This window comes from Rhipicephalus microplus, chromosome 6 (assembly GCF_043290135.1).
Source record: "Rhipicephalus microplus isolate Deutch F79 chromosome 6, USDA_Rmic, whole genome shotgun sequence".
NCBI lineage: Eukaryota > Metazoa > Arthropoda > Arachnida > Ixodida > Ixodidae > Rhipicephalus > Rhipicephalus microplus.
In genome coordinates, this window is record NC_134705.1 from 88,197,909 (window position 1) to 88,213,918 (window position 16,010).

At 44.2% G+C, this 16,010-nt stretch overlaps 1 protein-coding gene across 2 annotated transcripts in view; it reads left to right on the forward strand.

Moving 5' to 3' along the window:
• Rat1 (5'-3' exoribonuclease 2 Rat1) overlaps positions 1-12,180 on the forward strand; it is a 125,493-nt gene extending 113,313 nt beyond the window's left edge. Inside the window, exons 31-33 of one of the 2 annotated variants that reach the window (XM_037418983.2) lie at positions 8,229-8,289; positions 8,976-9,111; positions 11,896-12,180. In XM_037418983.2, coding sequence (XP_037274880.2) covers positions 8,229-8,289; positions 8,976-9,111; positions 11,896-12,084 — 386 coding nt within the window. In that variant the 3' untranslated portion in view covers positions 12,085-12,180. The remainder of the gene's footprint in view (positions 1-8,228; positions 8,290-8,975; positions 9,112-11,895) is intronic. The other variant, XM_037418984.2, reaches the window with a different exon arrangement.
• The last annotated feature ends 3,830 nt before the right edge of the window (positions 12,181-16,010 follow it).

Genomic DNA, 16,010 nt, shown 5'->3' on the forward strand with positions numbered 1-16,010 from the left:
CTTCGTTTTCATTCAAAGCATTGGCTCACTTTTGGTGCGATCATGAGCACTTTAGTTTCGTGCTGCTTTAATTCAGTTACCAATGGAAAGCTCCAACGAGAATGACGAATTTTCTTGCTGCAAACGGAATAATGCAATACATATTTTGATATTCTTTTTCTATAGTCTCTAAGGGTCTTTTTTTGGGGTATTTTGCCTTGCCGTGGTGGTGTAGTAGCTAAGATACTCGGTTGCTAATCCTTAGGTCACGGGATGGAATCCCAGCTGTGGCGAATTTATTTTCGATGGAGACAGAAGTTCTGTAGGCCCGTTTGCCTATAAATTTAGGTGCACGTTAATCCTTTGCGGTCCATTGTCGGGCAACGCCCGACGAGTGTGTTCCTCGTTTAAATTTCGTGATTTTCTCACTGCAAGTCGCGTGCATTTTTTTAAATACATTAAGTGCCATCTCTTGAGAAATTAGTGAGCTTTGTTTGTTGTTTACTTTTTTTTACTCTAAGATGCAGTACTACATTCAGCACGGAACCTAGAGCATATCCACTCACACGTGGTTACGCACATGGTTACGCGTTTTCGACGCGTGCATTTCACGGTGGTGCTTTTAACAAAAGCATGGTCCTTTAATACTTTTTTTCTTGTCATGAAACTCCCACAAAAGTTTCGTATGCAGACGAAAGTGGCTACTATAGATGCTACCGTAAGCAGGAGGGCATTGATCGGCTGTGCTTGGCAGGACTATAGCGCGTTTGCGGAAGCCTTTCCCATCAAATACACCTCTTTGCACCTCTTCGGATATTTTCGTTCTCTGTGTTCTTGCTAACAAATCATAGCAGCTGCTAGCATTATCAAAGTGGCCCATGATGTATGTTGTCAAATTGCCTAAGTCCTTGATTGCTGGCAATGCTTTAACTGAGTTCGTCTGCCAAGTGACGCGCATTCGTAGTACATAAATTTCTCAATTTCTGCATAGTCGCTTTCGGGCTTAAACCCAACACTTTGACTGGTTCTAGATGACAAACGTTAACATAGTTTGCGCTAGTGATTGCGGAGCAGCCTTGGTCTGGTTCCCTGTAACGTTCATTTTCGGAATAATTGTCTATTTATTCTATAAGGCATCACGAAGCAGCCAGTAGAAGTTCACGTGCCAATAAACAGATCTGTATATCAGGGTCAATTGGCATTAATAGCCTTGAAGTACCTCTTGAAAGATATCGTTAGGGATAAAGCCGGAAAATTAGAAGCTCAGAATAAGATACAGGAAGACAGAGAGGGATGTTCAAGTTGTGTTCTTTTCTTTTCTTTATTTGGTGTCATAATTTGCGCCCTTGATTTTAAAGATTTAAAAAAAAAAATGAGATGAAACTGTTGTGAGCTGCTAGATAAAGGCACGACGTGCTATTTCAAAACGAAAGCTTTTGATTTTATGCATGCAGCTTTGATATCGCAGCCGAGTTTTGATATACGTGGCTGTTTTTTTTTTATCCATTCCCATGTACTCTCTCAATGACCACACCTTCTAAGTCTGCAATTTAATTAGGCACCCTGTTTCTACAATGCGCACATATAAATCAACCATAATCTTGCGTCAACCCATTTCTTCACTTTAAACGAATCAGTTGTACATGAAACTACGTTGCTCTTTTTGAATATTTCTAGAGATTTCCTTTATGCACTTAGATATCTGTGTCAATAAAACTTCAGCTTTTTATGTGCGAGGCATTTCTACTTAACGGAAACAAATATGTGCACCATTTACTTGGCAGTGGGTATCATTTTCAATTTGGCAACTACGCTACACCTTGCGAGCAAATGTAGGCAAACATGTTAGCGTATTTTTAAATTTTTTTTTGCAGAAATTACTGGCACTCGTTGAGAATTCCAAACTGCCATGAACACAGCAGTTTATTCAAATCGGCATTTTATGAACTGTGGTTGAAAGTTTGGAGATTGAGTGAACGGTACAATCAGGCAATCACTGAAAAAATTTGACCCTGGTTCCTTCCCTCTTTTGGCTGAGCAGGATAAACGACGTCCACTAGCACGGAACAGTTTGTTTTGCTCACGCGTTAAAAAATGCAGACGGTAATTAATAAAAAAATGCACAAGTTCTGACGTAGTGCTCACGAAATGGGCTCCACAGCCAGCCCTGGCACAAGCTATTTTGTCCACGGTGCACATTTTCACATCTTCTTTCACAATTTGCAAGAGCCGCAATATTTCTCCGGTGGCACTTGCAAAAATCCTCTTGATTTGAGTCAACACAGTTGGCTCTCGAGAGTTGCTTGTGAGTGTTTGGAAGCAGTCCTTGCAGATTAGTTTATCAAACTGTTTTGCTACATAGCCACAGAGGTAATGCGAAATGCAGTCCTTCGTTGACTCGGCATGAATCATGTCTTGCATGCATTCAGCAGGCTCCAGCAGCATGTAAAAAAAAAACTGCCAAAGTACCAATCTAAAACATAATTTGCAATATCACGATGGCCAGAGTGAGAAATTTGAATAATAAAATAATATAAAAAGCTGAATACAAGTTCTGTATCAGACGACCATACGTGCATGTCATCAGCATCAAAAGAGGAGACGGCATTCAGCACGTTCACGATGTACAAACAGCCTACAAGCAGCGTTGGTGGGTGCTATTCAAATGTTTACCTGATTAAGAGCGGGTTATCTATGTTGAAAGAAATAATGCATTTTCAAGAGGAGACGCCGACCATCCCCTTCAACCGAGGCTCTTTGTGGAGGACGGCTCAAGAGGTAGGTGCTTCGTTGCACGTGAACGCTATTTTGGTTTGAAGAGGTAAGAAGGCAAACCTTTGAAAATCCTTGGTACGGCATTTTTCACCAGTCTCGTACGTTCTCGGGGCAGCGAAACGATGACTCCGTTCACTGAAATGTTTTTTTACACACGCGAACATATTTTAAGTCGAACAAAAATCCGGCAGTCTCTTGTCGCGGGACGGCACGTTTCCACCTCTCGCATTCTTCTGTGTTGGCTGGGAATCAGCCGGCCGAGCCGGCTTCCTCGCGCCTCAATCTCCGCCAGCGCCGTGGTGCGGAAAGTGCGGGCAGCGTATGAAGCTCTCCCATTGAGAGACGCGGGAGTTTTATGACCAGAAAAAAGTATTAAAGGACAATAGCAAAAGCAAAGATGACTTTAGTGAAGAAGAGAATTACGTGCCCCCATCAGACAATGATGGGTGCAGTTGACCATGCGGATCATTACTGTGCGAGCTGCACATTTTGTCGCAAGACGATGAAATGGTGGCGCAAGCTTTTTTCTGGATTCTGGAAGTTTCCATTGTCAACAGTTTTATTTTGAGGTGCATACAGTTGCAGATACATGGTCAGCACGAACAGCGACACCTGCAGTACCGCTGCAACCTCATCCAACAGCTTGTAGGTGACAAGAGGGCTGGAGCCCGAAAACGAAGCCCGTCTGCACCGAATAATTGTGAAAGGCTAGATGGAAGGAGCCACTTCATCCAGAAGCTCCCAGGGCGAAGCAGCAAGGACTGTGCCGTTTGTAGCGATAGGCAAACAAAAGGAGGCAGGAGGGAAACTGTGTTTTCCTGCAAAACCTGCAGTAACAACCCTGGCCTGCACATAGGAGAAGGCCTCGAGCAGTATCACAAGCTGCCTAAATACCGCTAAAGGAGTTGCCTGCAGAATGCAAGAGCAAAAATAAATATCCTGTGAGTTTTTCTTCCGCAGTTCGTGTTTTTCTTCGCGGCACCAGAAACTGGCGAAATAGTTTCGAACCGGTAGAGACGGAAAGTAGGCAAAAGTATTGGACCACAAAGGGCTAAAGAACCCCAAATGGCCCAGGGCCCTCCACTACGGCTTCTCTCATAGTCATATGGTGGTTTTGGGATGTTAAACCTGACATATCAATAAATAAATAAATAAATCTTTTTTATGTATTTTAAGATAAGTATGAGATGGCATCTTCTTAATACTATAATATTAAAAAAAAAAAATCTTGCCCTTTCTAGAGTCCGTTATGAATTACCTTGGGGGACTACTGTATGCACATCTCCAAGTTACCCGTTGGGCCATATTCATCATCATATTGTTATGTAGGGAAGCACCCACTACACCATAATTCATCATTTTACGAAGTTACAAGGCTACCGCTACATTCTGGTAAGGCTATTGCCTGTGAACATAGCCGAGCACTTTGTTGATGAAATAATTATGCCTGAGCCCTTAGTGATTGGGAGGGAATCTTTAAAGAGCCAGTAAACAACCTCAAGGTCCAAAAATTGTAATCAGGATAAATGTCTGCACTTTTGCTAACATACTAAGTGTAAGAGAACATCGCCGCTCCAGGCACACTTTTGGCACCACTTTTTGTGTGTGTGTGTTGAGAGTGCAGCCTGTAGAAGCTCCCACCTGCTGTTGGGGCAAAAGCCGCACGCTAATCGTGACCATAATAGTGTGGCAACCATAAGTGTTCCCCCCCCCCCCTTGTTCGCTTAGGAGATAAGCACGCGCACAGATGACCCCAGCTCTTAAGGCGATGTTTGCTCTGCAGAAAGAGGACGCTAGCGCATCCTTCACCATATATATATATGTGTGTGTGTGTGTGTGTGTGTGTGTGTGTGTGTGTGTGTGTGTGTGTGTGTGTGTGTGTGTGTGTGTGTGTGTGTGTGTGTGTGTGTGTGTGTGTGTGTGTGTGTGTGTGTGTGTGTGTGCGTATGTGTGTGTGTGTGTGTGCAAGTATACGTATACGTGAATGGCTGTGGCGGTGGCAAAAATGAGCCGAGACTGCCCATATGATTGCTATCACAATAAAAAAAGTCGGAGCCTGTTTGCTGGTCCTTTAAAGAGACGCCAAAGAAAAAAAACGCCAGGCCTTGCGTGGAAGGCGGAGCACTGTCACAGCGAAAGTGTGAAGAGCGGCCTTTCAGAGCCTTTTCAAAACACTCTTTAGGTAAATGCTAGAAGCACACTTGCTGGGTACCCACTAGGCCTTAAATGCTCATAATATCTGCATATTAGGCCGGCATTCACTATGCTATCCTTCGTCGTTATTCGGAGAAACGTGGTATCTGCTAAACACTTGTAACGAATTTTGTGTTGCATTCAGTGGGTGACAACGGTGAAGGATTATGCATGAAGTGGGTATGTACCACAGTTTACGGGTGATGAAGAACAAGCTTTTGTAATGTGGGGAAACATTGGACGACTCACTCATTGCACGATCCACAATGTGTGAAACATGGTTGTTCCTTTGCTATTCCATAAGGTTTAATTACTCATAATAATGCGATTCCTTTCCCGACATCAAGCCTGCCTAAGGCAAGTTTACGAACGTGTCCCAAGCACCGGCGTGCCCTAGTGGTAGAATACTGGGCTGGCACGCAGCCAAGTCCCTCGGATAATCCGGGAGACTCCTGGATTTTGACCATTTCTTACATTTGTACGCTTGTCTTAAAAAGCTCCCTGAAATCAAAATTGCTGTGCATGATCCGGCCACATCGACGAAAATGCAGGCCAATTTGATCCAGACTTTTTGCGAATCCATCGCGTTTTGTGAACTCATCTCAGTGATGTGAGACTGACAGATACGAATTTTCGAGCTTCCTCAGCCAAATTCTACTGTGTTCATTGGGCCAAAATTTGTGTGCTTCAAACACTTTCTCATCGCGACGGGTGATATGACCATTAATATTGTAACCGCCGAATGAAGCCCGAGAGCAGCGTGCTCAAAGCTTCAGAAGTAGTACATGTGTGGCCAGGGCGCACACTTTATTCTATGCATGTGGTTGCGGAGAAAATCACAGTGGCCACTGCGGACAAAACAGCTCTGGACAAAATCACAGTGGCCGTTCTTGACACGATCATGTATGGTAACGACGTAAATGATGGAACTCCAAAAGTGTGCTCCCGTCCAACGCTATATGAGTCAAAATGACGCCCATGTCTGCAAGCGGTGCGGACAAAAAGGTGGCAGATACGATCATAGATCGCAAAAAAACTACTTAGTTTTGAAGGTACGTGCGCATCTAGTGCATGCGGATTGAAAACATAACTACCGTTTGCTGCTGCCCCCATGCACGAATCTGCTGTCATGGCTATTTCAGCGGTTAATTAAAGGCAATAAAGCTGTAAAAAAGGCTAGAAGCGTTTTGGCTTTCCTGTCTAAAGAATCTAGTAATGCATCTTAATGCTTTAGGGGTAGCCAACTGCTCCATTCCCGCTAATCACATCTGTCCCAGGAAGACACGCCAGTTCTTTTAGCAAAAATGAGTGATTTTGCTAGTTGTTTTGATGACACGTAATTTCGGGAGTACTTGCGCGCCCCTTTTGAGACCCCCACCCTAGGTGGGAAACCCTACCCGTGTCTGTTTGGCCACTCCAAGCTGCAATGCTGATGTTTACAGTTCTCGGCTCCCCCTCCCCCCATTTCTCGCGATGTGTTTTTTTTTAATTAAAAAAGGGGGGACCAATAAATTGGCCCGACTGCCCCCCCCCCCCCCATTTTGCGGAAATCTCCCAGATTCTGAATCCTTGAACTTGGCAGGTATGAGACAGTCATAGCTTTATATTCTGTGCCAGTTTTGTTATTGTTTGTTACTTTTAATTTTCGTTCATTCCTTGATTTTATTTTTCTTATGTAGCTCCTTTAGCTTTCTAGTAAATTTTATACATGTATTATGTTTTTCTTATGCTGCTCACGACATTTAACATACATGTGCTTTAATATTAGTAGGCCCCTCAGTCAGCTCTTGTCACTTATCAATACTTATCACTAAAGATGTTAGTGTATGCAGAGAAGCTGAATAAAATTTACTTGACTTGATACTTGGTACATACAAATGCATATAGTGTGGTCTTATGATGCATGATGAATAAGTGCCTGCATCGTCAGGCTCTCCTCATTGCTTATACTTATTTAATTCTAAAGGATTCCGTGCTCCAGGATTCTGTTGATTGCAGCTCGTTTGGGCAGGACGCAGCTCTATTGAAGGACTCCATGGATTGTAGCTCGTTTGGTGGGACATTGCTCTTTTAACCGAAAAGCGATTGATACCTGTGAATTGGTGTTTGCATATTCGTTTTCATGTTAATGTACAGTTTGTGGGGTCTGGGATTGTCCTACACTATTACTGTACATACATCTTAGTGAAACGAACACACAATGGAGCTAAGGGGCATGTATGTGATTTTACTTGTATGTGTCAACTGTATTACAATTACTCTGACATAATTAATGAGAACAAAAAAAGGATTGAGCCCTCAATCAATACCTCCTCTTTCAGCGCTGCAGTATTGATAATGCAATGCATTCATTTGTCATGCTTGTTATTTCATTCCACCACTATTACCTATTCCAGTGATATCTAAATGATGGGACAGTGTCCTTACATATATCACTGCATTCAGCCCATAGACTCTGTATGTGTCAGTCATAAAAGAAAAACGCCAGGCCTGCGTGTAACATGCAGTACAGTTTCAGCGAAAGCTGGAATAGCAGCAGCCTTTCTAAGCCTTTTTTGGGTAACTGTTACAAGCACACTAGCAAGCAACCCGCTACGCCCGAAATTATCATAGTTTATGGGTAGTAGGAAGGTATCCACTATGCCTTTCTTCATCATTTGTTGGTAAGTGTGGCACCCACTACACACTTGCAAGGAATTTCGTGCATTATTTTATGCTAGGGCTGACGAGGAAGAAAGATGCTTGAGGCTTTGGCAATGGGTCGGAGCAATCGACGACCCACTCGTTACGTAATTTGCATTGCGTGATGCCTGGCTGTTTCTTTGCTGTTCTGAAATGCTTTTCTACACATATTATCGCCATCCCTTTCCAGACGTAAATTCTGCCTAGGTTCAATATCCAAAGGAGTTCCAAGCATTGGAGTAGCTCTATAGTACAGTAAGACACTGGGCTGGCACCCAAGAGACCCGGGTTCGGGTCACATTCTGTGCTTAGTGTTTTTTGTTTTATTTTAATTGTTATTTTTTAATTTCGTGCAATAGTGGTTACGGACACCAGCGCCGGCGGACAACTACAGCGCCAAAAATGGCCCTTGTTGTGATCTCATAACAGCTGTCGCTGTCAAAACATGCCTCTGTCTCTTCACGAGCCCGGCGATGTGTGTCTGTAGTTCTTACAGAAAAATCGATCCGCCGAGAGTATTCAAATCGTTTTTTGCATTTTATGAGCATCTGCCATTCTCCTGTCTATTTCTACGACAATTTTTTTTTTCTGTTTGTCAGGAGCATCTGGTAGAGGTGGTTACCGGCAAGATTCCTCGCCCGGCAGCAGACACCTTTGGAGGTGAGTGCACTCTTCACAGCAATAGCTGCACTTGATTTTGACATGAATATCTGCTTCACCATTGCTGTGGTGTAAATTTGAAAGGTGCCAAAAGCATGCTTCTAGCTACACTTTTTTTCTTTTTTTTTTTTACTGCTCACTTCGGTGACTTTTTTTACTGCTCACTTCGGTGACTGGAAAAACAAAAAAGAAACAGGCATAAAAAACACTGAAAGTGAGAAAGAAAAGCAGTCGGCCCATTTTTCAAGAAGAACAGTGTTTTCATGATTGAGAATAACGCCACTTTCAAGTGCAAGTCACAATATGTGTGTGTCGTCAGACAGTTTATAAAACATAATTATTATTATAAAGACGTACGCAACTAGGGTAAGAAACGCAGACACCATCATATGTCCATGCTATCATACCTGCGTTTCTTCCGTTCATTCAATGTCGTAATAGCGGCAGTTGTGTGAAATAGCAAGTATCTGATAGGTGGTGAACAAGTTCTCCTATAGATGGAATCGCCGAGCATGCGCTCAGATTCCGTGGAAGGTCTACATTATGCAACAAAAGAGTGTTTAACGAAAATTTGAACGCTATCCTATTTTCGACGCAAAGGTTATTATTAAATAAGAAGCTGTGTCTTTGTCGCTGTCTGTAATGCGAATTCCAGAACCATTTCTCTTTGACGTTTCACGCTGCAGTGCAAGTGGAGATGGTTACCACCGGCAGCACTCCAGCGGTGGATACCAGGGTGGAGGAGGAGGAGGGGGCAACTGGTCCAACAGAAACCAGGGCGGAGGACCCATGCGTGCTGGTCCTGGCACCGGTTGGGGTCAGGTGAGTTTCGCCAATTTGTGTTTTTCCTTTTTTTTCCTTCTCTTTCTCCCTCTGTCTCGCTGACTATGAAGTTCCAACAAAACTTGATTTGTGCCATTGTGGGTGACCTTACTATGAACAACTCTGCAGGCTGAAGCAGAGTAAATGCTGGATTACAGCTTGTAACTTGTACACCCAATCAACAGGTTTCATAGTGCAACGGGTTAACATTAATACATTTAAAAGTTACCTCGAAAATCATCTGTGAAGCTCAAATACCGTACAATGTTACAACAAAGGCTGATGACAGTGTGTGCATTATCACTGTTTTGTATATGGTTAACATTGCTCAAGCGAAAGTCTGCTCTCGTTTATTGGGCACTGTTGGAAAGTTGCAGTTGTGCTGATTGAATATTGCCACATAGTCATTAGAGTGAAGATGGCACTTGGGCTAAACGTAACTCTTCGTGTGTGGGTACTTTTGCCCAGGAAAGAAAAGGTCGGAATACAAGCAATGCACACTGCATGCTGATAGTGGCGGTCACAGCATCGGGCCGTCGGTAATCTGTTCTGAAGTCACAGTGGCATTTATACACGTGGCATCATAGGTTAAAGCCTCATCGTTGGTGGTCACGATAGTTTGAGAATAAGGTGCACTGTTCACGTTGCACACTCAAGGTTATAATTATCCCTAATGATCGGTTCCTAGACTCTCCAGTACAGCGTACACAAGGCAGTGGTTATGCGTGTAACAGGTCACTTGCATAAAAATGGAGAAAGCTCCTGTAGCAGTATGATACACTGACATCATCCTATAGTCACGGTGTTGAAGCACCATTTAAGTGTGATGCTGCAGGTTTCGTGTCATGTGCAAGTCATTCTGTGCTTTAGGACATGAAATCGTGCACTGCAGAGGTCACTTGACATCTGCGCCGCTGTTGTACGTGCAGGTTATCGTAGTCATCAAGTGTGAGTCTGGCCACGCTACAACTCAAATTACAGTGAAACCCCTGCCGGGAACAACGGCGAAACTACGCACCAAACGTACTATGCATTAATTACCATCTACAAATTGGCATCTCCTGGCATGCGCCATCGCCACCTACAAGGGAAAAAAACTCGCTGCAACTGGGAATATTGCCTGATATGCCCAGCGCAAAGCCATTTCTTTCCTTTAGCCAAAGTACAGAAAAGTTTATGACTCTCGCTGAACAGCCCGATAGCACGCAGTAGTGACTCGGATGAGCATTACGAAACTGCCACGAGATCCGAGATACACAGCGTGGTACAGCGACAGAACTGACACAATCGGCTGTTCGTGATACAGTTCTTGCGGGGTCTGCTTCTAAGTGAAAAGTGACACAGTTTCCTTTTTCAAAACGCGGTACAGTCGCAGAGAGCCAAACCTTTTACTGCGTGGCCAGTTGCGTGCAGCGGTTTGCTCACTCTGCGCACTCCGTGACTGCTGATGCGCTTGCTGTAGAGTACACCCTCACAGATTCCCCATTCACAGATTCGGCGAGGAGCCTGCTGGGTTGACGCGGCGACGAAGAGCTTTCCGCAAGCAATGTGCTCTCTGCAATTTTCTAGCAGTCCTGGCAGCAGACAGAGGCGCATTCAAGTTGTCACGAAACGAAAGCGTGCAGCATAGTAACAGCACCGCCACATTCGCTGTACGGTGCGCATGTTTTCATAATACAGCAAGATTTCTCTGTACCCGCGATCCGCAACGCTAAATTCCGCGACAGCGAGCTGCTTGCATTTCTGTAAAGCGGTGCGCGCTTGAACATGGTCCTGCAAAACGAAGCGGGAGCGATCGGCAGCTCAGCGCGTTCAGGTGTAGTTACCTACTAAAAGTGTACAGTAGGCCTAAAGTGACAGTAGGCCACAGGCGTGCCTGAGCAGATAACCTGGGATGTTTTCTGTAATAAGGCTTTTCGGGGGCGATAAGTCATACCGGCGCGTTTGTCGGTGGTTGCCACCTCGCCCTCGTTTTTTCCCCAATAATTACTCGCAATGTCATTGCCGCAATTGCGCAGAAGCCGAAATAGCTTATTGGCTGATTTTGCATTTATCAACATGATGGAAAATCATTCATGGCGCATTGTCGCGTGTGCAAAGTTCAGTGGAGCAGTAAAATTTTGTTGCGCAAAATGTTATCGCTGCACGCAGTTAGTACGCAGTTAGTAGGCTTAGGCCGAACATTACGGCTTAAGCAGTCCGCAAATGCATTAGTTTCTATGAGACATGGTCGGGGATTCGTCACAACTACGTTTTAACTGTTAGTATGTTTAAAGGGGGTATGCACTAACGAGGTTTGACTGTATTACAATTCATATTGTTTTGATTTGCTGTACAAGGTTCAAATCAATGGAGCAGCAACTGCAAATTTTGTTCAAAGGGCGCGGTCTCCAGCGCTTTACCAACAGACGTTAGGGGACCACTGATAAACTTTCTGTGTTTTTTAATGCTTATTTCACATTTACAGCACTGACAGATCGAAAACTGCTTTGGTGCTTTCAGTGAGCGCATTCCCTTACCGGCGTTTCGTAGGGTTATGCAGGATTTTATCCAAAACAGTTAGCTGTGAGTCTTGCTTCGTATAATGTTTCAATTTGTCACTATCGCATTCACCGCTTCAGCTTTGCCGTGAAACCTCGCTGAAAAACCTTTGCTACAAATGCTGCCAGCCTCAGTGTCATTACTTCACCCTTGCAGCAATACTGTGACTTTGTAATTGGGAATAATGTTAAAATGCAAGTGTAGTTCTGTAAGTTGTTTGCATTCGGCTTCATTTCTGCACAGTCGTCTTCACCACACATTCCCCGCTCCTTACCGCCACCACCCCAGGAGCGCGGCTATGGCGGCCAGCAGCAGCACGGCCAGCGGCATCACCCGTACGGTGGCAGTCGCCAGCAGATGCCACCCCCTTCGTCACGACAGCAAGGTGGATACCAGCAGCAGCAGCGTCATCAACGCCACCCCACCTGGTAGAAAGTTCGGACCTGCCATTTCACGCCATCATGCTCATTCGATCAAGTCTGTGTACATCAATAAAGCGTCACGACATGCTCGTTTTAACATGAGAAACTCAGATCGCACGTGGTTGCCCTTTGTTGTGGTCAGGCTTGGCATTGAGTACTGTCACGTGGTCATCACAGTGAAGAAGATGGCACTCGGGTCGTTGGCATTGTCCCGTTTACTGTGAGGACATTGTTGGTCATATATGTGGATGTAGACGTGCAATGTAACCGCGTTGTTATTTAAGTTGTAGAGCATTCTTCTCGAGATTGGGACGTACATGTTTCAATTCCCAGTGCTGTCGTGTACTCACTGGCTTTTACAGCGTTAGATGTTTAAGTTCACTAGAACTGCCTGTAGGATATGTTTTCCAGCTAGTTGGTTCACGATTTTCAGTAGGAAACAGTGTTACAGCAGTAAAAACGGTGCCGTGTTTTGTGTCCTTTTTTCATCTCGTCTTGGGCTGTTTTTTCCTAGAATTGCCTGTTTTGGGGACATTGTCTGCCGCCACTGCTTTCCCTAGCATCTATGATGCATAATGTATAAAACTGGGTTTCGGCTACTATGGAAACCAGGTGTACTCCATGGTAGTCAAATATTCCACACAGCGATATCGCAGTGCTTGAAACTTCTCCCAAAAAAGGACCTAATCGGGGCATCACGTCTGGGCAGTGGTTCTTATAGCAGTGTGGTTTAAAAGCCTAGAGGGACACTCCACATTTCTTTGTTCTTTTTTTTTATGTTGCCTTTGTGTAATATTTTTTTAAGGGTGGAGCTGTTAAACTTTTGCTTATGCCACGGGGCAACACCATCAGGCTATTACCACGAACCAGCACGCGTTCTTTTCGCCCTTTCTTCATGTCCGTCGCTCTGACAACACGTTCGCCGAATTGTCCTGCGTAGGGTGCAATAACTGATGCGCGTGTGAAGAAGTACAGAGACAGAGAGATAGAAAGAGAGAAGGAAAGGCTAGACAAATAAGGTAGGTGATATAGCGGGTACAGAGGCAGAGAGAAAGTGGAGAAAAAGAAAAGCAACAGACACAAACACATTGGGGGAGGAGAAGCATAGCTGTATATAGTGCAGTACTTTAAAAAAGGGCATAGTCATAAAAAGTGGACATCGGCCAGGCACGTTAACAGTAACTGACTGCTTTCTCGGACAAGGCTAAACTAACAATGGGGAGACAAAGTTAGGTGGCCTGATGAGATTAAGAAGTTTGCGGGTAGAACGTGGCGGCAGAAAGCAGAGGATCGGGTTGATTGGCAGAACGTGGCAGAGGCCTTTGCCCTACAGTGGGCGTAGTGTGACCGATTACGATGAAAAGGGTAGGGAAAGGTAAAGAGAAGGGCAAGGCCCCAGTTCGGCTGTTCCCTCAGTTTTCGCACCACTATTTAGGCGCCCCGGATTAATTTTTTTTCTTCATTTTTATCAGATACTTGACATTGTAATGCACACACAGTGAGCAGCAGAACCTGTGTGTCATGGCGTCCTTAAGCTATATGTCGCGAGCACGTACCCATGCACATAATACCTCTATATAGGTCAAACAGTCTCTCTCCTAAGAATAGAAACTTTGTCGAGTTGGTAGGCGTCATTCTTCAGTCGAAGCAGCGTGCACGGGATGGAAGACAAAAAGGCGGCTGTTCTGTGCTAATCTTGCCGTGTGCGCTGCTTCTACAAAAGTTAACTTTAATTCCATACTTTCCTTTAAATGTAATCGGCTCTTGGCCAATCCCCCAGTGTGGGTGTGAGTCGCAGTTCTTTACCGTACTCTACTCAAAGCTTCTCTCGCTCACTTCTTCTTTGATAGTCCTTTAACTACAGGCAAGGGGCTCACGGGTGGTGTATGTATGATTCGAGGTCACGCGCTTATCGCTATCCGACTCCTGTCTCGAATGTGCGTGTATAGACAGGGGGTGTGTTCTGGTAAGATTGAACACGACGTCCTGATCACTATTCGCATAGGCGTGGGCAGGTGTCCCATTTAAGGGGGGGGGGGGAGCTCGTCACAGCGTTCTCTCTCCTTATTTAGTCAATGGATGGATGGATCGATGGATGGATTGATATGGCTGTACCCTTTAGATCGGGGGGCAGCTAACGCCACGTAGCCATAATACTTACTGATCCAAAAACTAGATTTATCTTTTTTTTTTCCTTTAAATAGTGAAGTTGAGGACTGGTACTTTCCAGTGAAGGGTTTAATTTTCACTCGTGCCTTGACTTTAGCCACCAATCGGATAACCTCCTTCTAGTTAATTTTACCGGCTTAATGTCAATTTTGCCCTCCCTGTCCCTAAACCCCAGTGCTTTGAAAAACTCTGCGCCAACATCCTGAACTATAGGGTGAAGCCTTTTACAGAACATTATCAGGTGTTCGGCAGTTTCTTCTTCCTCTCCACATGCACTGCATACCGTGTCTACCCCTTCACATTTGGCCCTACATCTCTTGGTTCACAATACTCTCGTCCTGGCCTCAAACAGTAGAGAACTACCCTGAGTATTATCATAGATTCTTTCTTTGCAATTTCCTTCTTAAAAGTTCTTTAGATCTTTAGTGCGAACTTCTTAATCATACCACTTCTCCACATATCTGCCCTTGTTTCTTTCACCTTCATCTTAACCGATAGTTCTTCATGGTTTAACTGCTTGCTCTTTTCTAAGTATTTACTCCTCAATTTTCTGGTTCATCACTTCCTCCATTCTGTATCGACATTCTTCATGTACAAGTAGCTGAAAACCTTCCTAGCCCAACGCTCTTCCCCCATTTCTCTCAATCGCTTCTCAAACTGTATCTTGCTGCTAGCTTCCCTGCCCTCAAATGATGTGCATCCCATATCACCTTGTGCTTCCTGATTTGGTGTATTCCCGTGAGCTCCTAAAGCAAGCTTACCTATTTCACGTTCCTTAGTTTCTAATCTTGCTTGAACTTCTGATCTCTTGCACAAGACCGCATTGCTGAACGTCAGACCAGGAACCATGACCCCTTTCCATATTCCCCTCACAAGATCATACCTACTGTAATTCCACAGTGCCCTACTTTTCATCACTGCTGCATTCCTGTTACCTTTAGACGTTAAGTATCTTCCATGTTCCCTTAGGCACTCGGTCCCATTACTTATTCATACACCCACATAATTGTATTTATCTGTTACCTTTAGCGTGACCTCCCGTATTCTAAGCTCACTACCTTCATTATCATTAAAAATCATTACTGCAGACTTTTTCGTACTGAATCTGAAATCTAACCTATCTCCCTCATTACCGAATATGTCTATCAATCTGCAAATCTTTCTTGTTGTCGGCCATTAGCACTATATTATCTGCTTACATCAATGCTAGTATTGCCTGTTCAAGTAGGTTTCCTTGTTTGACGAAAGAGAGGTTGAAGCCAAGTCCAAGTCCCCCCCCCCCCCCCCCCCCTCGTGCGCGCGCCTATGACCATCGCCGATTTTGTTTGATGGAATTTTATATCTGGTTTAAGCCCCCAAACCACGGTATGATTATGGGGGAAGATTTTGATGAAATTTACTATGAACCTAGGTATTAGCGCCAGAACAAGTTTCCAACTTCATTTAGTGAAAAAAAAAAAGGTCACCTTAAGAATATAACTTATGGCGGTGTGCAAAGCGCTTTTCCACAAATTTTGTGATTCATGATACCTGAGCGCGCGTAAGTAAAGAATGGTGGGCTTCTGAGTCACAGTATTTATTTCACTTAAAGAGAAAGTGACAGGGAATTACTTTTCTTGTTTGTGAAAAACATTTTGTGGAAAAAATCACAAACATGGGAAAATGAACAAATTTGTACCCGCATTTCAGGAACTTATTGCTACAAACGACTTACACAGTGCACTTGGTGCGTATTAACTTTGTTACTCTCGCTTTATTTTTGAATAA